Consider the following 24,831-nt stretch of genomic DNA (forward strand, 5'->3'; position numbering starts at 1 on the left):
CAGGCAGGTGGTGCACTGGAGGGCGAAAGGGCTTCAAAGCAGACATCCCTGGTGCTCCCCGGCTCACAGTGCTGCGGAATCACAAGTTCTTTCACAAATAACCCACAGCTTATACGTGTGAAGGTACGGCACAAGCTCCATTCTAGAAAGTAGTGTCTCCTCCTTTCCTTTCTCAAACAGAAGTTAACATCATGAATCTTCATGCTGCTCTGGACAGTCAGACCTCCACGGCTCTACTGAGCATCACAGTTGCCATTTCCTTGGAGCTGGGGTCTGGCCATGCTGAACAGCCCATGGTACAGAACATAGAGTAACAGATCATGTCAGATGGCAAAAACACTCCTAACTAGTACCTTTTGGCCTAATAAAAGATGCAGCCTTTACCTCTAAACCTTACTTTACAGTGTTGTCCATTCTTCAGTTAAATGTTAAGATGGTTGGCATGAAAAAAAAAAAAGTCTTTATGCTTATTGACACGTAACCCACCACCAGCAGTAGTCTGCTATACTAAGCAGGGAGGGCTTGGTCCTTCCAATTGCTTGAAAAACTCCCCCTGAAGCCAACGTGAAAAGACTGAACAAGAGTCACAGTCATCCTGCACAGTACACTCTGATTCCAGACATACCGACTGGGAACCAGAGCCAGGCAACTGCAACTACCCAAAAGCTTTTCCACAGCAAACATTCAAGTCCCCAGAATGGAAACGAAATGGAAATGAAAAACTATAGTGTCTCTGGCTCACTGGACTGCAACTCACCCCACCAGAGACAGCCAAGAGAAGGTCTATGCATCACTGAGCTCCCACTCCAACCCTTACAACAGAGCTGGAGTGAAATGGTAGTGCTAGACTTGCTGCCTGGCTATGATGAATGGACTGACTTCCACCTTTTCTGAGGAGGAAGGCATCTTGACTGACTTATAAAAATTCTTTTTTTCTCACAAATAACCTAAAATCACATTTTGTTCCTATATTCATGTATATATTTTAAATCCTGACATCAATTCAGTTTTTCACTAGATGAGCAGAGGTTGAGAGCAGAGGGGGTTAATTCAGGTAGCAGATGGGAAAGAATGAAGGAAAGAACAAACAACAGAGTGAGAAAGGGCTGCATGCTATTTTTCAAAAATTCATTTAAAATCCATTGGAATTTGCCCTACACATAGGTCTGCCATCCATCTAGGACTTTTGTTACGGAACAAAATAGTTCACAGTGCCTGGTTATTACTTTAAACCAACGACCCAGTTGTAGTATTTAAATCCGCAAAGATGCTCTCTGTTGCATTAGCTAGAATTGTAGATGCAGGATAAATGATTTCTTCAACCGTCACATATGTCCCTGTTAAAAATCCAACAACTCCAATGACAGCTATAAAAACGTCTTTGAATATTGTCCATAAACTTAAGTTTTCCTTGTAGAAAGTGAGGATTTCAACCAGAGGTGGCAGAATCAGTGCTAGAGTGCTGCTGCTGACGGCACCGACGAAAGAAATCACCAGGTCTAGGCGAGGGATCAAAACCGCTACAGCACCTAGAACACAAGAAGAGTAACAGTGGCTTCAGATTCAACATCCTCATGAAAAACAAAACCATGACAAACGCATAATCTAGTGGTTCAGGCTTTCTAACAAGTTCTATCATTCACTATTTTTCCAGCTACAAGTGGTGTGCACTATATAGATTAATGAATGCATTTGTGAGTAAGATATATCTTCATGCTCATGTGAGATACTCAGTCTCAATTCTGAATTTCTGCACAACCTGGCAGAGCTTCAAGTTAAAGTGTTCTTATACTTACAGGGTTGATAAATTAGGTCTGCAAATCCTAGAGAAATGAGAAATATGAAATTGTATGGAGACATTTTACTTTTTTTGGTTGTTGGGTTTTTAAGATGAAAGAATAAAATTCAGGAAGAGCAGGGGAAGGGGCTGTAGCATGCTGCCCAGGAGACAGTGGGCAAAAATATGTTACTATTAATTACTATATATTACTAATAATCTAGAAGAGACATAAAATTATTCAAAATTAACCAAACCCGCTGGCCTCTTGGCAGTCTCACAAGGATTTAAGTCACTTTTACCTACAAATTTGCCTCTTGAAATACCTTGGTCTATACAATTGCATTCAATTTTTAAAATGCCATTATAATAGTTGCCTAGTTAACTAAACGAGACACTGGAACAGGATGTCTAAAGAAGCTGTGGATGCCCCATCCCTGGAAGTGTTCAAGGCCAGGCTGAACAGGGCTTTGAGCAACCTGATCTAGTGGGAGGTGTCCCTGCCCATGACAAGGGGTTGGAACTAGTTGATCTTTAAGGTCCCTTCCAACCCAAACCATTCTGATTCTATGAATGCTTCTACTTCCTTAAGGGATATATCATCCCAGTGGAAAGATATCCTTAATTTTACTCTGTTTATATTATAGTGCTGCTTCTTTTACAACTTTCTCTCCTTGTTACAGAATCAGTACATTACTAGCCAGACTTGCTTGCTGACGTAATCTCAGTGAGACTGCTGGGAAAAAAAAGGTTTTGCCATCTCTTTACCACTACCCAACCTAAGTACCTTCTAACTGCAGATGAGGTCAAATATGTGATGACCACATTCCAGTACTACTTCTAGTAATCAAATATTGAGCTACTTTATTTCTATCAAAAAGCAATGCATATGCCATGCTAAAGCCTTGAGCAAGACGGGCACTGCTGTAATTAGGATCTATGGATCTAAGTAAAGATTGAATTATAATTTTGGTCCTGTCCACACACAGATCAAAAGCAAAACATACTATGACTTCATCGAGAGATTTTAATGATACAGTTCATTTAAAAAGCCTTTTTTCCATGTTTCTAGTAGGACTTAATTTATTTATAATCATCTTATAGGAAGCCAGAAAGCAATTTTAAAATTTAAAAGGCTAATAATACTGATAATTTCTACTAAATTTTCCTTTAGCCCAATAATAAAGCTGTTTAATATTTCTTTACTAAAATCATTAAAATAAATTACTTTCCAGATAGTACCAGATTTTAGATTTTATCTAAGTATTCAAACATAATTCTGACAGAAACCAGGTCAGCAGTATTTATACATGTGCATCTGAAGAAAAGAAGTAATACATACGTTACAGATCAGTAGTATGACCCAAGCAATTTGTCCTAACAGCAAATTTTATAAATCTACATGGTCAAAAAGACTGAGTGCTTCTTGAGAAGTGTTGGATGTTACTAGAGAGTTGTAACTTCACACAGTTGAAGAGCAAAGTAATTGTCCCAAGTGATACACAACCAGTTTTCTTCAAAGGCAGTTAATAGTGCTGAAGAGGTCCCTGTTCTGCAGGAAGTCAGCACACTCCAAACGTACTCCCTGTTTGTACCAATTTTCCAGGACCAAATCAGAAGACTGGAGCACTGATGTATTAAAGATGGGTGTTTGATGTACATACGACTTTCCAAAAACACAAAACAAAATTGTATTTTTAATAGACAGCCTAACATATGGCAAAGAAAGAGTCCCTTCCAGGAAGAAAAAATGCTTACAATCAAATGTTTGCCAAAGAATTCTGGCTGTAGGCAAAACAGCACTTCAAAATACCAGCCTGAATCCTCCTTCCTATTGTAATATCCCAGGCTGTGCTCTCGGCCCATCTTTCCTTACTGCAGTAGTGCTCAGCCAGTCAAACTGGCATCCTCCTCTTTCCTTCACCCTACCGCATTGTTTCCTGGATCCCCTTCCCTAATACAGCACCTTCATATCTTCTTCCAACTGACTCCTCCCTTTCTGCAACACTCTCCTCCACATTGCCCAAGTTTTTTTCCTTTACCTCCTAAGAGAATAGAAAACCATTTCTCTGCTACGGACTACCCCAGAAGGCTTAGCAGTTTTGTCTGCGAGGAGTTTACATGTGCAGGCTGGACAACTAGAAAGCCAGGATAGCTACATCTTCTCAAGTGATCATTTGACCAGGGGATCCATGTTGTGTTTTCTGTGCAAATGCATTTCCACACTCTGTACATGAGTTATATCTTCCACCTTGAAGGCAGGCAAAACAGGGTGTGCTACCCCTTGGACATCACCTGGACACTGCAAACTTATTTAGAGAACCACAATAAATCATTTATATCTCTTTTACAAAAAAAGAGTAACATACTACGTTACAATTAAAACGATTCACATTTTAAAAATAAATTACAAAATCTAACAGAACTTAGTATTTCAAGAAAAAGTGGTTCATTTAAATAAGTAACAAAAAATAATGCCTTCCCTGAGAGTTCCACAGTGGAAACCAAACTGCGTTTTGATACGTATGTACAAAGGAATACAAGACCAAGTAGAAACCTGTTACTAATCTGAAGATAAACTAATGCAAATAATCACTTAAGAGCATTTGTGAGTAATTTACAGGTGCGATTAATTTGCACACAGGTAGAAAGAAATCTACATATTGATGGACGCAGTTTTAAAAAAAAAAAGGATTTTAGATAAAGATCCTGATATTACATAATTCTGAATTAGAAAATTATTTTTTCTAGCTAAAAATGCTAATTAACATAGGGCTTGAGGTGGTGTTTGTTTTAGCTATTCTTTGAGACATCAAAAGACTGTAAGATACCTATAGAAGATAATTTCTTTTAAAATTATTTAGTTTCAGTCTTCACGAAAAATCATTTTCTTAACCCAGATTCTTAAAAAGTATGCTTTAAATACTAGCTCAATCTCAAGTTCAAAACCAAACAGAAAAAGGAACAAAGCAGAAGATAAATTACAGTTACACTACAAGGTGACAAACTCTGCTTTCACACTGGAGAGAAAGAGAGATACAGCTTGCACGCAGGACAACCACACACATCATACGGTTTGGCTTCATTCCCTTTGGAATGAAAACCCCTTTCATCATTATCCTCCTGCAACATACAGTATGCAGAGATAGAAAGTACTTCGCATCATTTGCCCTCACACTACAACTCACTGTTTATGATTGCTTTGTCCTATGTAAGTAGGAAAGACTAGACTCATACAGGAGAAGACAGTTTAAATAACCTCACCCGTCCCATTGAGAAGTAATCAAGGACACTGTCCCGACACACAGCAGAGCCCTAATAACCTCTTCAGCGAATGGGCAGATCCATCCCTTCCCCAGAGCCCTCCACATCAGTTTCTCAAAGATATGTAAGTAAATTCATTTTTTACAGCACTTTGCATCAGAGATTTCAAAGCTGTTTACAAAAGGTTTTCTATTTATATTATTTTATTCCTTATGCAGAAAGAAGCATAAAGAATTACATCAGATCAAACAGCAACTTAACAGAGGCATCGAGTCCATAGTTTTTTTAACAGATTACCTAAAATACCTACACCCAAACTAGGACTGGCACATACCACTGGTACGAGAGCCCCTCTCCAAGACAGCGTTTCCTCCATGCTCCACCAATAAAATCTCTCCCTGCTAGCTGTCTGTGCTTTATACAACCCCAAAATTCGGGCAGTGTAATCCATTCAGACTTCACTGAATCTACACCCTTTTTAAGCAGAATTTGGTATCACAACAATCTCATGCAGGAGGAGGCTGTGTGAGCAGGTATTGATGTACAGGGACAGGGATGGAGTAGCAGTGACGCAGCTATAAGGCAATTCTTCCCCTTATGCACCTCCTCAGGACCACCCAGAGTGACTTGTTCACTCCTAGTCAAACGTCCCAGCGGCAGTTACTAAACTGCTTGGCCTCCTGTTCTGTCTGCCCCCATCAGATCTACAGAATTAACACCTTTTTACTAAGCACGCCTCTTGGATGGCAACATATAAAGCAAACCAGGCAGCAAGACACTAAGGAAGCTCCTCACACTGCAGGTTGCCTGGAGCTGCAACACCAAGTGATCTTCATAAAACCAGGAAGCTCAGGTGCTTGGCACAGCACACGCTGGATTACATTCAAATGTATTTCACCATTTTATTAACTACAACCCATGGGCTCACAAATGACATCTCATTAGACTGTTACATTTCACAGAATCAGAGAATCACAAAGGTTGGAAAAAACCTGTAAGATCATCAAGTCCAACCATCAACCCAACACCACCATGCCCACTAAACCATGTCCCACAATGCCTCGTCCACATGTTCCTTGAACACCTCCAGGGATGGTGACTCCACCACTTCACTGGGCAGCCTATTCCAGTGTTTCATCACTCTCTTGGTGAGAATTTTTTCCTAATACCCAGCCTAAACCTCCCGTGGCGCAACTTGAGGCCGTTTCCTCTTGTCCTATCACTTGTCACTTGGGAGAAGAGGCCAACACCCACCTCTCTGCAACCCCCTTTCAGGTAGTTGTAGAGAGCGATAAGGTCTCCCCTCAGCCTCCTCTTCTCCAGACTGAACAACCCCAGCTCCCTCAGCCGCTCCTCATCAGACTTGTGCTCCAGACCCCTCACCAGCTTCGTCGCCCTTCTCTGGACACGCTCCAGCACCTCCATGTCCTTCTTGTAGGGAGGGGCCCAAAACTGAACACAGGATTCGAGGTGCGGCCTCACCAGCGCCGAGTACAGGGGCACGATCCCCTCCCTGCTCCTGCTGGCCACACTGTTTCTGATACAGGCCAGGATGCCGTTGGCCTTCTTGGCCACCTGGGCACACTGCTGGCTCATCTTCAGCCGGCTGTCGATCAACACCCCCAGGTCCTTTTCTGCGGGGCAGCTTTCCAGCCACTCGTCCCCAAGCCTGTGGTGTTGCATGGGGTTGTTGTGACCCAAGTGCAGGACCCGGCACTTGGCCTTGTTGAACCTCACACAATTGGCCTCATCCCATCGATCCAGCCTGTCCAGATCCCTCTGCAGAGCCTTCCTACCCTCAAGCAGATCAACACTCCCTCCCAACTTGATGTCATCTGCAAACTTGCTGAGGGAGCACTCAATCCCCTCACCCAGATCATTGATAAAGTTATTAAGACCGACCCCAAAACTGAGCCCTGGGGGACACCACTTGTGACCGGCCGCCAACCGGATTTCACTCCATTCACCACGACTCTCTGGGCTTGGCCATCCAGCCAGTTTTTTACCCAGCGAAGAGTGTACCTGTCTAAGCCACGAGTCGCCAGCTTCTCCAGGAGAATACTGTGGGAGACAGTGTCGAAGGCTTTACTACACATTGTATTTATTCTTTTGTCTCTGCAGTAAATATATTTGAACTTTGCTACCAATACTTCATCATACAAATCTTTTTAGATTTACTTCAGTGAAATAATGTAAACAACTGCTATATGCAGCTAGATTACGTAACTGAATGTAAAGCATGCAGCAAAGCTCATTAATATTGAGCTCTAAATGGATGATCCTATACCATTACAGTACTGACACTGTTCCCACTGCCAATCACTCCCCTTCAGACATCTGATTCCATGGACTCACCAGAAATGAGTCTGCAATTAAACTTGTCCTCCTTGTCTCAGCCTCTTAAAATAAACTGCAGCTCTGAGACAGCTGAAGGGCTCCCAACAGCGCAAGCAAAAATTAACGTTTGCCCATCCAAGGACAAGACTGTTTTTGCTACAGGGAGCAGAGCTAAAGAAAAGAGTTGAGAGGAGGCTAAGCCTTGAAGAGCCAGCCATGCTGCTTGCGATGCTGCTGGAAAGTTTTATTTCCCTCCACTCACCATCATCACTCCATACTCCCCAATTTGTCTTGGATGCACTATGTATATCAAGCTATGTCACTGGAAAGAAGGCAGTGATCCATGGCTTCTTTGTTGTCTCAGAACAAAAGCAAGACCCAGCCAATAAAAAGATAAAATAATTTTATATAAAAAGTTTGTCTTGCCCTCACCCTTGAAAATAAAAATGTCATTATATACCTTTTGATTACTACATAAAGTGAGCAAAAAATAATGTAATTGAGATTAAATTGAACATACTTACCTTTAATCTTAAGCTACTCTACTTTGCTCTGTAAATACTAAACATGTACATATGAAGAGGAAACATTGCCAAAGACACATTTAACAATAATTAAAATTTCTTAATTTTAACCCTCAGGCTTCTTGTCCTATTTAATAATCCGATCTTACATTTCTTTATTAAAGATTATTAAAGGAACAGCTGATTAAGACAACAAAAAATAGATATGTTACTGTGGAATCCTTTTGTCAAAATAGAATCCATCAGGATGCCAAGAACTGTAAGAGCTGTGCCAGGTAATTTATCTTCTCTAATTACTATCTAAGGACTAAAAAATGTATTAAATAATGGATTAAGTTAGCTTTCCCTCCTCCCTCCAAGTCTTAAATAAATTACAGAACAAGGAGATTCTGTTCTAGATAACTGTGATAAAACTTCTCAGCTAAGAGTCTCTAACCTGTGTTTGGGAGTGTTGCATGTGCTACAGCTTCCATTAGCAGGAACACATTAATTTGCACATTTCCAAACAAGAAGACTTACAAGGAGACCAGCTTGCCTGAGGAAGAAACTCATGAATCTAAAAAGACAGCATATAGGAGATGGAAGCAGGGACAAGCTACAAAGGAGAAATTCAGAAACATCACATGGACATGTCTGCATGGTCCCAGGAAAGTAAAACTCTGGCTGCTCATGGCCTGGATGGGCATACCTTTCACTGGGTAAAGAACTGGCTGGATGGCCGAGCCCAGAGAGTTGTGGTGAACGGAGCAAAATCCAGTTGGTGGCCAATCACAAGTGGGGGTCCCCAGAGCTCAGTATTGGGGACAGTTCTGTTTAATATATTTATCAATGATCTGGATGAGGAGATTGAGCAATCCCTCAGCAAGTTTGCAGATGACATCAAGTTGGGCGGGAGTGTTGATCTGCTGGAGGGTCGGAAAGCTCTGCAGAGGGATCTGGACAGGCTGGATCGATGGACCCAGGCCAATTGTATGAGGTTCAACAAGGCCAAGTGCCGAGTCCCACACTTGGGCCACAACAACCCCATGCAACGCTACAAGCTTGGGGACGAGTGGCTGGAAAGCTGCCTGGTGGAAAAGGACCTGGGGGTGTTGGTTGACAGCCGGCTGAAGATGAGCCAGCAGTGTGCCAGGGTGGCCAAGAAGGCCAACGGCATCCTGGCCTGTATCAGAAACGGTGTGGCCAGCAGGAGCAGGGAGGGGATCGTGCCCCTGTACTCAGCACTGGTGAGGCCGCAACTCGAATCCTGTGTTCAGTTTTGGGCCCCTCCCTACAAGAAGGACATTGAGGTGCTGGAGTGTGTCCAGAGAAGGGCGACGAAGCTGGTGAGGGGTCTGGAGCACAAGTCTGATGAGGAGCGGCTGAGGGAACTGGGGTTGTTCAGTCTGGAGAAGAGGAGGCTGAGGGGAGACCTTATCGCTCTCTACAACTACCTGAAAGGGGGTTGCAGAGAGGTGGGTGTTGGTCTCTTCTTCAAAGTGACAAGTGATAGGACAAGAGGAAATGGCCTCAAGTTGTGCCAGTGGAGGTTTAGATTGGACATTAGGAAAAATTTCTTCACTGAAAGGGTTGTCAGACATTGGAACAGGCTGCCCAGGGAGGTGGTAGAATCACCATCTCTGGAGGTGTTTAAAAGACGTGTGGATGAGGCACTTTGGGACATGATTTAGTGGTGGACTTGGCAGTGTTAGATTAATGGCTGGACTCGATGATCTTAAACGTCTTTTCCAACCTAAACGATTTTATGATTCAAATGAAACTGAGACGATCAAGGGATGCCAAGTGCAATAAGAAGAGCTTTTACAACCACATTGGTAATTAAAGGCTGAAGAAGGAGAGTGTGAGCCTGCTGCTGAATGGGGCATGGGATTTAGTGACAGTACACAGAGGTAAGGCTGAGGTACTCAGTATTGCCTTTGCCTCAGTCCGTCTCCCAGCCCCTGTGATCAATGGAAAAGCTCAACAAGAACTACCATCAGTGGATGAGGACTGAGTCAGCGATTACGTAAGAGAACTCAAACCATAAAGGTATAAATGACATAATGGGTTGCATCCAAGAGTGTTGAAGAGAATTGGCCAATGTCCTTCTGACACTACTCTATGTTGTCTTTGAAAGGTCATAGAAATTGGGGGAGATGCCTGGTGACTGGGGGAAAGTAAATGTCATCAAGAAAGGCCAGAAGAATAATCCAGGAAAATACAGGCAAGTCAGCTTCACTTTGGTCCCTGGAAAAATCATGGAGCAAGTCATCTTGGAGAGTATTTCTGGGCACACGAAGGAGAAAAGGGTGTCTGAGAACAGAAAATGGATTTATGTAAGGTAAATCATGCTTAACCATCCTGACTGCCTTCTCTGATACAATGATTGGATTTGAGGATGAGGGGAGAGCAGTAGATGTCATTTACCTCAACTTTAGAAAGGTCTTTGACACTGTCTGCCACAAAATTCTTGTATCAGGATGGAGGGAAATCAGATGGGTAAAAAACTCACTGGACAAAAGAATCGTGGTTAACGGGTCACAGGATCACAGAATAACTAAGGTTGGAAAAGACCTGTAAGATCATCAAGTCCAACAATTACCAAAAAAAAAATCCAAAAAAAACCCCCACACTACCACAACCCACCCATACCACACAGCACCATGCCCATCAAGCCACGTCCCACAATGCCACATCCACACGCTCCTTGAATACGTCCAGGGAGGGTGACTCCACCACCTCCCTGGGCAGCCTGTTCCAGTGTTTCACTACTCTCTCAGTAAAGAAATTTTTACTAATATCTAGCCTGAACCTCCCCTGGCACAACTTGAGGCCATTTCCTCTTGTCCTGTCGCTAGTCACTTGGGAGAAGTGACCTGCTCCTGCTGGCCACACTGTTTCTGATACAGGCCAGGATGCCGTTGGCCTTCTTGGCCACCTGGGCACACTGCTGGCTCATCTTCAGCCGGCTGTCAACCAACACCCCCAGGTCCTTTTCTGCAGGGCAGCTTTCCAGCCACTCATCCCCAAGCCTGTAGCGTTGCATGGGGTTGTTGTGGCCAAAGTGTGGAACCCGGCACTTGGCCTTGTTGAACTTCGTCCAATTGGCCTCGGCCCATCGATCCAGCCTGTCCAGATCCCTCTGCAGAGCCTTCCCACCCTCCAGCAGATCAACACTCCCTCCCAACTTGGTGTCATCTGCAAACTTGCTGAGGGTGCGCTCTATCCCCTCATCTAGATCATCAATAAAGATATTAAACAAGACTGGCCCCAAAACTGAGCCCTGGGGGACTCCGCTTGTGACCGGCCGCCAGCTGGATTTCACCCCATTCACCACAACTCTCTGGGCTTGGCCATCCAGCCAGTTTTTTACCCAGCGAAGAGTGTACCTGTCTAAGCCACGAGTCGCCAGCTTCTCCAGGAGAATACTGTGGGAGACAGTGTCGAAGGCTTTGCTGAAGTCCAAGCAGACAACATCCACAGCCTTCCCCTCATCCACTAGGCAGGTCACCTGGTCATAGAAGGAGATCAGGTTGGTCAAGCAGGACCTGCCTTTCATGAACCCGTGCTGGCTGGGACTGATCCCTTGGTTGTCCTGCACGTGCCCTGTGAGCGCCCTCAGGATGAACCTCTCCATTATCTTCCCCAGCACCGAGGTCAGGCTGACAGGCCTGTAGTTCCCCAGATCCTCCTTCCGACTCTTCTTGTAGATGGGCGTCACATTGGCAAGCCTCCAGTTGTCCGGGAGTTCCCCCGTTAACCAGGACTGTTGATAAATGATGGAGAGTGGCTTGGCAAGCTCCTCCACCAGCTCCCTCAGCACCCTTGGGTGGATGCCATCAGGCCCCATAGACTTGGGAGTGTCCAGGTGGCATAGCAGGTCGTTAACTGCTTCCTGCTGGATCATGGGGAGTTTGTTTTGCTCTCCATCCCTGTCTTCCAGCTCAGGGAGCTGGATACCCTGAGGATACCTGGTGTGGCTATTAAAGACTGAGGCAAAGAAGACATTAAGTACCTCAGCCTTTTCCTCATCCTTTGTGACAATGTTCCCCGCCACATCCAGTAAAGGATGGAGATTCTCCTTGGCTCTCTTTTTGTTGTTAATGTATTTATAGGAACATTTTTTGTTATCCCTTACGACCGTGGCCAGGTTGACCTCTAGCTGGGCTTTCGCCTTCCTAATTCCCTCCCTGCATGACCTAACAAGGTCCTTGTATTCTTCTTCACTTGCCTGCCCCTTCTTCCAGAGGTGATAAATTCTCTTTTTTTCCCCAAGTCTCAGCAAAAGCTCCTTGTTCAGCCAGGCTGGTCGTCTTCCCTGCCGGCTCTTCTTCTGGCACATGGGGACTGCCTGCTCCTGTGCCTTCAAGATTTCCTTCTTGAAGAAGGTCCAGCCTTCCTGGGCCCCTTTGCCCTTCAGGACCGTCTCCCAAGGGACCCTCTCAACCAGTGTCCTGAACAGGCCAAAGTCTGCCCTCTGGAAGTCCAAGGTAGCAGTTTTGCTGACCTCCCTCCTTACTTGGCTAAAAATTGAAAACTCTATCATTTCATGGTCTCTAAGCCCAAGACGGCCTCTGACCTTCACTTCTCCCACCAGACCCTCTCTGTTCGTAAACAGCAGGTCAAGCAGGGCACCTTCCCTTGTAGGCTCGCTTACCAGCTGCATCAGGAAGTTATCTTCCACACACTCCAGGAACCTCCGGGACTGTTTCCTCTCAGCTGTGTTATACTTCCAGCAGACATCCGGTAAGTTGAAGTCCCCCACAAGAACAAGGGCTTGCGACTGTGAGACTTCTGCCAGTCGCTTGTAGAACGCTTCATCGGCTTCTACGCCCTGGTTGGGTGGTCTATAACAGACCCCCAGCAGGATATCCGCCTTGTTGGCCTTCCCCCTCATCCTTACCCATAAGCATTCAACCCCGTCGTCACAATCATTGAGCTCTATACAATCAAAGCACTCCTTGACGTACAGAGCCACCCCACCACCTCTCCTTCCTTGCCTATCCCTCCTGAAGAGTTTATAGCCCTGCATTGCAGCACTCCAGCCATGCAAGTCGTCCCACCATGTTTCTGTGATGGTGACTACGTCATAGCTGTCCCACTGCACAACGGCTTCCAGCACCTCCTGTTTGCTGCCCATGCTGCGTGCATTGGAATAGATGCACTTGAGCTGGGCTATCGATCTTGCCCCCGACATTGGCACGCCACCCCATGTCTCATCTCTTCATCCCCTTCCCCCTTCAAATCTCATTTAAAGCCCTCTTGATGAGGTTTGCCAACTTACGAGCAAGGATCCTTTTCCCCCTTGAGGACAGCTGAATACCGTCTGCACCCAGCAGGCCCGGTGCCTTGTAGACCGGGTCATACTATACCTGGAGGCTGGTAAAAATCCTACAGCTACTAGGGAAAGCAAAAGCTTCCTGTAACTGATAAAAACAGGAAATGATCACTTAAGATGACATGAATTATGTTCTTTAAGCCTAGAAAATGATAATGCGCTCACTACAATACTAATGTCTTACAAAAACATCCCTGTAGCACAAAGTAAAAGTGCTGAAAGTGGGCTGACATCACCTTTAAGTCAAAATTAATTTAAATCATCTATTTCTAATCATGATTCAAAGCTGGCTTACAATTGATATTTTAACAGTGATACTTAACAGGTTTTTTATTTCTTAAGTAAAATGGCTTAAAAAGATTTTCATTCTTGCTTATTGATAACTTCAGATGATACATTGTGTTATTTATATAATAGCAGTTCTAAGTATCTTATAAACCAAATACTTTTGTCCCCAAAGAAATTTTAGCCACTTTGAAATAGGAAGCCACACTCTCATTTCACACAATGTTAAAAATTTTTCATAAAAAGCAAATGCTTGGATTCTCATGTAGGTTTTAAGTATCTGAATTGGCCTGCTTATTTTGGGCTGTGAAAATGCAGAGGTTCTTGGTATGATCAGTACCTATTGCACATGGCATGTACTATATTATTACTGACATGCTAATAAATAACTTGTGAATTTACTGCAACTTATCAAAAGTAAATTAAAAAATAAGGCCTATTAAAAGATAACAATCACACTGCAGTGGGATGACCAATGCACTTCCAAAATAATGCTTTGCTAATGCTTTGCAACAACTGGTGTCACAGGCATGAGTTAGTTAAAGCCTAATGTGATGATTGATGATATAGAAAAAACAAGCTGCCAAGTGCCTCGGCTTCCCAGAGAGAATCACATGCAGTAGCTAGTTGAGATTCAGCTCCCTGTGTTGACAGGCTTAGGCAGATTAAGTACTGAATTATGGACTGCAGTCCAAAGCCATCAAAAAACGCAGTCATCTGCAGATGCTTTTAATCTTAATTTGTTGGCATTTCACCTCACAAAGTGAAGTTGAAGAGAGCAGCTGGCTTCATCACATAGGAAAACTCAACTGCCAAATGCATAGCTGCCTACAGCTCAGCACAGGGAAATTCAGGTGCAGCATGTGTCTGAAGCACTGTCCTCTCCCAGAGTCAAGTCAGCTGTGTTCGCTGCAGGCTGGGGCTTACGGCACAGGTCACTCTTTGCCAGATGTCTGGAAACACCCCCTGTACGCTATGCATGCCCAAGAGAAGGGGTCACCCTCCTTAGCGTTCATTCTTAATTTTTTGTGACTCAAGTAAATCAACACGCAACATAAATACATGACTGCATATCATAAGCCTGTACCGCTATATACTATCCTTTAGCTGTAATTTTAAAAGAGCTCACCATCATCTTTTCAACTTGATGGGAGAAGGAAAATAATAACCTAATGCTTACAGCAGTAACACAGAAACAGGGGGAACCAGGTTCAATGCTCTCCTCAAGACATCGAGGTTTAAAACCCACTACGAGTGTCCCAAACACTGGGTTTATAGTTTTCACCTACAAAATTACCTTTCAAATATTTTTTTCTAAACTTAATGCTGTTAATTAAATCACCCAAAGAAGTTGCCAAAAATTTAAATTTACTCTTGATTCAGAAGATTACTCAAGCTTTTTTTTTTTTTTAAAGATCACAGAATCACAGAATGACAGTGGTTGGAAGGGACCTCCGGAGATCATCTAGTCCAACCAACCCGCCAGAGCAGGTTCACCTAGAGCAGACTGCACAAGAATGCGTCCAGGCGAGTTTGGAATATCTCCAGAGAAGAAGACTCCACAACCTCTCTGGGCAGCCTGTTCCAGTGCTCTGCCACCCTCAAAGGAAAGAAGTTCCTCCTCATGTTTAGATGGAACTTCCTATGACCAAGTTTGTGCCCGTTACCTCTTGTCCTGTCACTGGGCACCACTGAAAAAAGACTGGCCCCATCCTCCTGGCACCCACCCCTTCAGTATTTAGAAGCATTGATAAGATCCCCCCTCAGTCTTCTCTTCTCCAGACTAAAAAGACCCAAGTCCCTCAGCCTTTCCTCATAAGAAAGATGTTCCAGGCCCCTAATCATCTTCATAGCCCTTTGCTGTACCCTCTCCAGCAGCTCCCTGTCCTTCTTGAACCGGGGAGCCCAGAACTGGACACAGTCCTCCAGATGCGGCCTCCCCAGGGCAGAGCAGAGGGGGAGGATAACCTCCCTCGCCCTGCTTGCCACACTCCTCTGGATGCACCCCAGGATGCCATCGGCCTTCTTGGCCCCAAGGGCACATTGCTGGCTCATGGTCACCCTGTTGTCCCCCAGGACTCCTAGGTCCCTTTCCACAGAGCTGCTCTCCAGCAGGTCAGCCCCTAACCTAAGATCCCCAAATCGCTGATTCACTGAAATTTTGCCAGCGGAATTCTCAGATTTTCTGCAGGGTTTTTAAAACACAGCTCCATTTCAACATTTCTAAAGGAAAGAAAACATTTAAAAACCTGTAAGTGTTGTCAACATACAAATGATACAGCTATAAAAGTCTCACTATGGCTTCTGAGGAAGCAGTTTTCTGAAACGAACATCTTTTCTACCGTTCCCAAGTTTAGCAAACTTAAGTTACATTTCAAATCAGCTTTTTACTTCAGAGTGAAGCAGTTCAATTTCCTGCCCTATTAGGGTCAACATAAAACAGCAGGCAGTCTTCACGTCAAGAAATTTTCTGTTAAAAACAGTACTCATAAGAGCCAGTGACTTGACGGATCTGCATAAGATGCAGTCATAGGACGTAGGTTGCTCAGAAACAGCAAAGCACCGAACAAGCTCTTATCTGAGAAGGAAAGACAGCAAAGAAGCAGAAAGCATATTGATGGACTACAGACTGGAAAATTAACATTTTCGCAGTGTATCAGGATGACAAGCAGAGCAGCTGGTCCAAGGAAATGGTCAATGAAAGTAGCAGAGAAAACAATCTCTCAAACAGCTTATAAATCCCCCATGGTTGCAATCTTTGGGATTGTAGGTCCTATAATTTTCTATCTCCATACGCAAAGGGAAGGCACGATATCCTTAGAAATGAAGTTTTTAATCTGTGCATAGGAAACCTGTTTTCAGCATGTTTCACTTGCACTGGTCCATTTAGTAGCTCTGGGCATACTACTTCCCCTCCCCATGCCTCGGTTTCCTTATCTGCAAGATGGCAACAATAATAGTGAGTTTCTTTGTAAGGCACTTTGACAGTGACAGATGAAAACAATATGAAAACAGTAGACTTTAGTATCATTGCAGTAGCTGTTAGAGCTTTAATACTTACGCTGGAACCCTGCTATCAAAGAGCGTTACTTTTAACTGTCCATGTGCCTACACGATAAATGGTAAATAAGGAGCTGAGCTGCTGTTACGTGATCAGACACCCCTTTTTGGCTATCTTCAAATGCTTTGCATTCTGTTTTAGGGATGGTTTTCTTCCTATACCAAACTCTACCATAATCCTTTGGTAATGCTTTTAAGAGGACAGTGAAACAATTATGTGTAAATATACTTTATAAAGCAGTATGGAATCCCACAGGATAAAAGGCAAAACTAAACATCAAGCACAAGATATTACTGTGCTATAATGCCATTTCTTAACCAGCAGGCATTACAACCACCACTGCCAACATCCTTGAAAGTTTCAGCTACCCAAAGCAAAAATGGTGGCTGCTGGTAGCGTTCCAAATAAAGATGCAGAAACCTGGCAAGTCAAGTAAGTATGCTTCCAGTTATAGCTCATCTGAGATGAGTGTGAAGCATACTGCTGATGTCTCTCCTACAGCTCTTTAGATAATAATTATCTAACCTTCCACAGGGGAAAAAACCCAACAACTTTTTTTTCCCCAGCAGTTACTGTTGAGTTAATGTTTAAAGTCAATCTCCCTTTTGTTCTCAAAACAAAAATTGCCTAAAAAAGGTAAGATCTTAGATAAAAGACATTAAATAAACTTTAATTTAAATTAGATACTAGGCTTTTACTTAGCAGCATAATTAAACAATAAACAATTAAAGATAGCATCAGCCACGGCATGGCATGGCAGTTCGCACGGGAGGGTGCACAGAAAGCTCTGCCAGCTCAACAAGGGAGCAATGGTATCACAGAATCATAGAATCATTTACGTTGGAAAAGGCCTTTAAGATCATCAAGTCCAACCGTAAACCTAACACTGCCAAGTCCACCACTAACCCATGTCCCTAAGGGCCTCACCCCTACGTCTTTTAAATACCTCCGGGGATGGTGACTCCACCACCTCCCTGGGCAGCCTGTTCCAATGTCTGACAACCCTTTCAGTGAAGAAGCTTTTCCTAATATCCAATCTTGCCGTGGTTTAAGCCCAGCTGGTAACTAAGCACCACACAGCCGCTCGCTCACTCCTCCCAGGAGGGATGGGGGAGAGAAACAGAAAAGTAAAAGCGAGAAAGCTCATGGGTTGAGATAAAGACAGTTTAATAGGTAAAGGAAAAGCTGCGCAGGCAAGCAAAGCAAAAGAAGGAATTCATTCACCACTTCCCGTCGGCAGGCAGGTGTTCAGCCATCTCCAGGGAAGCAGGGCTCCATCACGCGTAACGGTTACTTGGGAAGACAAACACCATTGCTCCAAATGTCCCCACCTTCCTTCTTCCTCCCCCAGCTTTATATGCTGAGCATGACATCATATGGTATGGAATATCCCTTTGGTCAGTTGGGGTCAGCTGTCCCGGCTGTGTCCCCTCCCAACCCCTTGTGCACCCCCAGCCCACTCGCTGGTGGGGTGGTGTGAGGAGCAGAAAAGGCCTTGGTGCTGTGTGAGCACTGCTCAGCAGTCACTAAAACATCCCTGTGTCATCAACACTGTTTCCAGCACAAATCCAAAACACAGTCCCATACTAGCTACTATGAAGAAAGTTAACTATCCCAGCCAAAACCAGCACAAATCTAAATCTCCCCTGGCGCAACTTGAGGCCATTTCCTCTTGTCCTGTCACTCATCACTTGGGAGAAGAGACCAACACCCACCTCTCTGCAACCCCCTTGCAGGTAGTTGTAGAGAGTGATAAGGTCTCCCCTCAGCCTCCTCTTCTCCAGACTGAACAACCCCAGTTCCCTCAGCCGCTCCTCATCAGACTTGTGCTCCAGACCCCTCACCAGCTTCGTCGCCCTTCTCTGGACACGCTCCAGCACCTCAGTGTCCTTCTTGTAGGGAGGGGCCCAAAACAACACAGGATTTGAGGTGCGGCCTCACCAGCACCGAGTACAGGGGCACGATCCCCTCCCTGCTCCTGCTGGCCACACTGTTTCTGATACAGGCCAGGATGGCGTTGGCCTCCTTGGCCGAGCATCAGGCCAGAGAACAGATTGGGAATAAGTATCACCTGCCCTCTTTTTAAACCTGTGTCAGAGAAAATATGACATAAAAAGGGTATAAGATCAAAACTGTTCCCCAGCTGAGTCCCCTGATGTGCTGGACTACATGTTAGTCATTGACATTTCACTGACAGATGCAATGCAAATGAAATTGCACAATGCATCTACTTACACAACATTTTAAGTGTGTGTGCCTCCACTTGGTCACCTAAAACTTAAGAGAGTCCCTTATAGAACTGAATACTGTCCTTACTGAGAAGATAGCCTACCTCCATAGGTGAGAGACCTCTGTGGCTGGGTACCCTCACCACTGGAAGTTTGCACTTTCCAATATTCTAAAATGAACTTGTGTGATGTCAACTTCTAGACAAGTAAGCTTTGCTATCTGTTTTTGACAATTAAAGCTCTATGCACTATCAGAAGTCACTTAACTATTTCTTGGGTACAGATAATAAGCTGAACTTTGTAATCCTCCTTAGATCAAGCATATTTTCCATCATCTTTTTTGTTGTATGTATGTATGACACTCCTCTGCCTAAAACCCATTTAGTACTATATCCTTTCCTCAGACACAACACAGTACTTTGAACTCAGGTTCAACTCGTTAATTACCTTATTATTCCATCTTTCTTCTTAGAATGTTATCTTCCCACAGCTGTATAAAACACTATTCAAAATGCCTGTGTGCTATGTATTCTTCATCATTTGCGTATTGCTCTTTGTATCGTCTGTACATTCTGTCAGCTTTAATTCTAATTTTCAGATGATGGGCAAAAACACCAACTAGTGTCACATCTAGTACTGATTCCATCAGATACCCTTTAAAAATAGTCTGAATTCTGTATCTGGCCTCAGTGACAGCTTCTTTATGAGATATCAGATAATCACTATTTAGTTCATCTGAAACGGTACTTTACAATGATAAATTACCATAATTTTGTGTGATAAAAACCTAAATTTACGTTTGTGTCTTTAAAAATTATTTTTGATCTGGTAATGCCATAGAAAAAAAAAATCAGATGTATTTGGCAAGATCAATTTTACCTAAAACAATTTTGATTGCCAGGAATCATATATTAATCTTGTTTTTATTTGAGACCTCTCAAATAATATGTCCATTTTACATGACTGTTAACACTTGTCACTTCCTAACAGCAATAAGTAAATTTCATTGTCGCATCATTGCTAAGATTTATTTCACTTCTGATAAGCCCAAAAGTAGCCATGTTTATTAGATCAACTAATAAAGCCAACAAAAAAATCTTCAGGGTATCTAATACCGTCTCCATACTTTGATACAAATACTTGTATTAAATAAAATTTATTGGAATATTCTTGTGGAAATTATTATGTACATTTGTTCTCTATGGTCTTTGCATTACTAAGAAGAGTATAAACTAACACAAAAAAGCGAATTACGGTATGTTTGAAATTCACCAAACCCTTAACTTTTTACTGTCAAAAAATTTGGTGCAATGAGTTCATCTTTAGCTCTGGATCACACTATATTGATAATGTAATATTGAAATTTAGAGTACTTTTGTTAAACAAAATTAACCTCGTGGGGTAAGTATAGGAAAGTTCTATCTTTTGTTCCCAAAACATTGATCTGGATGTTGGAGCACTGCTTTCCTACCAACCTAAATTGAGGAAGCAGTTTACTCCTTGCCAAGAGCTTTGTAAATATTGATTTAAGGATGCAATTATAACCGTGGAGTTAGAATATTGATCTACCCATTGTCAGTATAAGAATTAATTTTGAAAACAAGTGAATTATTAAGAACACAAAATTGCCACAAGTTTTGTCAATTAGAAGAGATGATGCTGCTGTTGATAAATCAGACTGGGAAGAATTTCCTCTCATTAGTTTTCCTCTAATGAAAAAGTCATGAAAGACACAAGAAAAAGGAATTATGAAAATACTCACAGGAGAACAGTAATATCAAACTGTATCAGAATGGACTAAGGGGATTTTGCAACATAAGTAAAAGGATGAAAAATTATAGTAGATGTGGATTTAAGTAAAAGGGGCTTATGGTAAGGGAGATCAGTATTGACTGTTGCTTTTTGGGATAAACAAAACGGATGGTTGGATCAATTTTGACTGTAAACGGCATGCCACAGAAAATCGTATTTTATAGGTTAGTCATGGCTGAACACCACAGAGCACTGTGGAGGACTGTTAACATGGTCAGAAAACACAGTAGGTCAAAATTTTGCTTTCAGTCCCACCAGCACATATCCATACCTCAGTGGTAACAGGCCATATTTGTGTAAATGGAAGTTTTAGCATGTACCCCATGGACTGAATTACCCAGTGTGTTTATTGGGTAATTATTCTTAATTATTAAAATATTCTATTTATTTATTTTATAGCATGTATTTATAACATTTGCATAAATTATATAACAGTTATAATAGTTAATTATAAAAATAATACTTAACTTCAGTTACTGTATGAAAAGCAAAAAGGTATAGCAAAAAAACCCCATGTACTTAATTGCACTGAACGTGGACAGATTAGACACACATTCTAGACTGGATTGCTCTTCCAGACTTGACGTCAGTGAGGTCTATGAGATCCTCTCCCAAAGACCTTGAAGGATATATTACAAATGAACTGAAGAACAGTTTTTGTACTAAGGAATGCTCATATTTTATCCCTCCCTTTTGTTATCACAAGATATCTTATACACTTTCAAGATAAATGATTAGTTTTGGATGAGACAGAGCACTCAACAATATAGTGTAAAAAAGAAAGTCCGAGGTCTTATCCATCCCTTCTGTCTAGGGCATGAATTTAGCAAGTATATCCACATGAGCAGATCGTACAGCCATTCATAAGCATCTTACTTTTTAGAATGAGTTGCAGCATTTCAATAAGGCAGCAAAAGGAAAATCACATAAAAAGAAAACAATGTGAAAATGTAACACTGCAAGGATGTAACTAATTTAAATATGCTATACATTTTTTCTTAATTATGCTCTGACATTTTAAGACTGTATACCTTCATTATGACAAGCGATCTTTAAAGTCCTAACTCTGCAGCAGGCTGGTGAAGTCATTATAATGAAGTCACAGAGGGCTTAATTCTCATACAGTTCCATCTGTATCTCAAGACTTAAAGTTAACTTTGCAGCCCATTATACATGGTAAGGGTAGAGGAAACAAAACAAAATAAAATTTTAAGAACAGCTAATTTTGACCGATGGCAGTTCAGAAGACACAACAAGCTGCTACCACCCATCAATTGCCATCCAAATCTTTATAAAACAAGACAGACATTTGAAAGCCTGTTGTGAGGATCAGCTTATCAAGCCATTAATTATGAATAACACTAAGGCATCATTAATATTTTCGCTTTTACACTTATTTGAAGCACTAGCAAAGAAAATGCCTGGAGTGACTAATTCCAGCTATGAAGTAATTTTTTAAGAAACAATTTAAAGCAAAGCAATGTTTCACTTTTATTGAAAAGAAAAAGAAGCACTAGGATGCCAGTATACATACTGGCAGAAAAGTTATACTTTGATGGCCCTAAGTATTTTCTTTATTGCTAATTGTTTTCAATATACAGTTAAAAAGCTCTCAAATATTTTCAAGAAATGCTTTTGCTACCTTTATCCTTTGCAATCTTCAAAAGGCTTTACTTGCAATCTGCCCATCACTTCTAGCATCTTGAAAGAAAAACTCTGCACATTTGGCTCTCTGCACAACAATCTATCTGTGCATGAGGAAAAATGTTTTTCCCCATCTATAAAATAGGAAATTATTTTGAAAATAAAGGGCTTTTCTAATTAGAAGTCTGCATTCAGGACCTCCTGCTACTTGCAACCCAACCTTAGAGCAGATGTCCTGCTGGGGCTCATTTCAAGAGACTTCCAATTAATTTCTGAAATTTTTTCATTCAGTGTACATTAAATATGGTATTTCGCTATTCAAATTTTAAACGCTCTCTCATGTTAACCCAGCAATACAGATGGATAAGAACAGTTTTCACTCATTTTTACATGAGCTCACACAAGACTGCAGTCAATCAGAGATGCTGACTGCACTTCCCTTGCCTGCCCTGGGAAACCAGAGTGTGCTCTCTACCAAGTAGTGCTGCTAAAGGAATGCGATCACTTTGACTCCCTGTCACTCTTAAATTTGGATAAAATCTTACCTAAATTCCCCTTGTCGGTTGACTGATACCCAGGAGTGCCACACACGTAACACATAGAAGTGTGTGTCAATTCTCCAGTGAACTCTCCACATGGACAGAGTCCATAGCAGGGAATTCACTGGACCACAGTTTGCCTCTGCTAGAGCCACAGTTGAGTATCTTGCTGGTCTACTTATAGGCAGGAAAAATAAGTACTACTAGAAAATTGAAACAAAATGTCATCATTTTGTAAACATAAAATGTACCTAGATATGTTTAGCTGAGTCATTTCCTTCTTGCTCAGTAGTCAAATCTTTCCATGTGCTACATTTGTGGCTAAGACATTAAAACGTGCACATCATTGCTTGAAACGTTTTCATAATCGGTTAGCTCTAGCAGTTAGGCCATGTTCTTCTACAAGCGTACTGTGAGGACAGCATATCCAAAGAGAAATGAAATCCCATAGACCACAGCTGGGTTATGGTTCTCTTCTCATCTCGTTTCCTTGTTTGAGTTAGAAAGCAATACTCCAAAGGAGAAATGGCTTCTGTTCGTAGGTTGCAAAGACTGGTAACAACATCTCTTAGCATTTTGCTCCATATTTTACATACATTCCTGAAGGGAAACAAACACTTTCAATAGTTTTGACAGTAATTTTCAGTTTCCTTTCCTCATAGAATTACTTTGCTCCCCAGTCATATTCACTCCCCTGCTTAGTAGCACGCTTGATAGGTCTTATTTGTAGCACGCATCTGAAAACAACTTGGAATCCTATCTAAATTACTTTCAAAAGTATATTAAGTAACATCATAAGTCTCTCCATTAATTACTTGATAGCCTTCACTGTCAATTAGTCAGAGGAATTTGAGCAAATACTGCTTAGCTGGTTTTGCCAAATTTTTTTGCACCTAATTTTTCTCAAAATTGAACTGTTCCTTAACTAAAATGTTTATCTTTACTGAGCTAGCTCCTCAGTAGAAGATGACAATGTTCGGTATCTTCCAACTTACTAATTAGCCTGCATGTCTCTACTGGCTATATATATGTCCAGCCTGCAAAGAGGAAAATTAATTAAGGGATTCACTGGCTATCCTACCCTTCCTTTAAGCCAGAGCCACAGGGAAGACCACTTGACCAAACATTCATGTCCCTCCATGCTGACTGGATGCCACTGAAGATACAGATACAACTTTGTAAGAAAGCGAAAACAGTTTGTGATAAATCCCAATGGAATGAGGGAGAAGTATGAAAGTTGGGCTTCCCTTTCCTTAAGCCATGTTCGTAAAGGGATACACTGCAAGAAATACAGATCAACTCAGCAGTACAACAGTTGGACAGGGTAAAGATGTAGGAGATAAACCAGTCCTGGACAGAATTCTTATGCCTAAAATTCCTGGGACTTTACCGAGTAACAACTTCAAACTTCATTTTCTGCTATGCAGAGAAATAAAAATAACTAACTAAATAAATAGAAACCCCATAAATGCATGTTTTCTTTATCAAGAGAGCTTAAAAAAGTGGACTTATTTCATTTAGCGCTCTAAAACAGAGCTCTAAAAGTCATCCTATGGGTAACAGACTCTCTCATTCTTTTGCTGTAAACTGGCTTCCACAAAGACACAGGGACATTCTATGAAAACCTATTTTCAGTCATAAAGGTAAATAATTTTTTAAGAATTTCTGAGATTTAAGATGTAACCTACTACTGAAAGGACAATGAAACAGCAATGCACTGAGAATTAGTAACAATGCAAAACCAAACCAAACCTAAAGGAGGGCTTCTGCCATGATAAAAGCAATCACTTCAGCTGGCTGCTCAAGCACTAATAGAAAGAGGTTACTAAGAATAAGAGGTTACTATGTAAGTTATATTACCACAATAATATCTTTATCTCCAGAATACAGTTCTTTCATTCTTTTACTGGCTCTTCCTTTCCATTATTATGGTGATTTTATCCTTATTCATGCTAGTTTAATTTTCTTTAAATATTAGCCGTTAAAAATCTTCTTCAAAACCTCTCCATTTTGTTTTCGTCTTTAACTCTCATACCAAAACCA

General features: G+C 42.1%; 1 protein-coding gene across 1 annotated transcript in view; it reads right to left on the reverse strand.

Annotated features, from left to right (window-relative positions):
- Positions 1–1,227: 1,227 nt before the first annotated feature.
- SLC36A4 (solute carrier family 36 member 4) overlaps positions 1,228–24,831 on the reverse strand; it is a 142,036-nt gene continuing 118,432 nt past the window's right edge. Inside the window, 1 exon segment of the mRNA XM_059824632.1 lies at positions 1,228–1,529. Coding sequence (XP_059680615.1) covers positions 1,228–1,529 — 302 coding nt within the window.

Source organism: Gavia stellata, chromosome 1 (genome assembly GCF_030936135.1).
Source record: "Gavia stellata isolate bGavSte3 chromosome 1, bGavSte3.hap2, whole genome shotgun sequence".
Taxonomy (NCBI): Eukaryota; Metazoa; Chordata; class Aves; order Gaviiformes; family Gaviidae; genus Gavia; species Gavia stellata.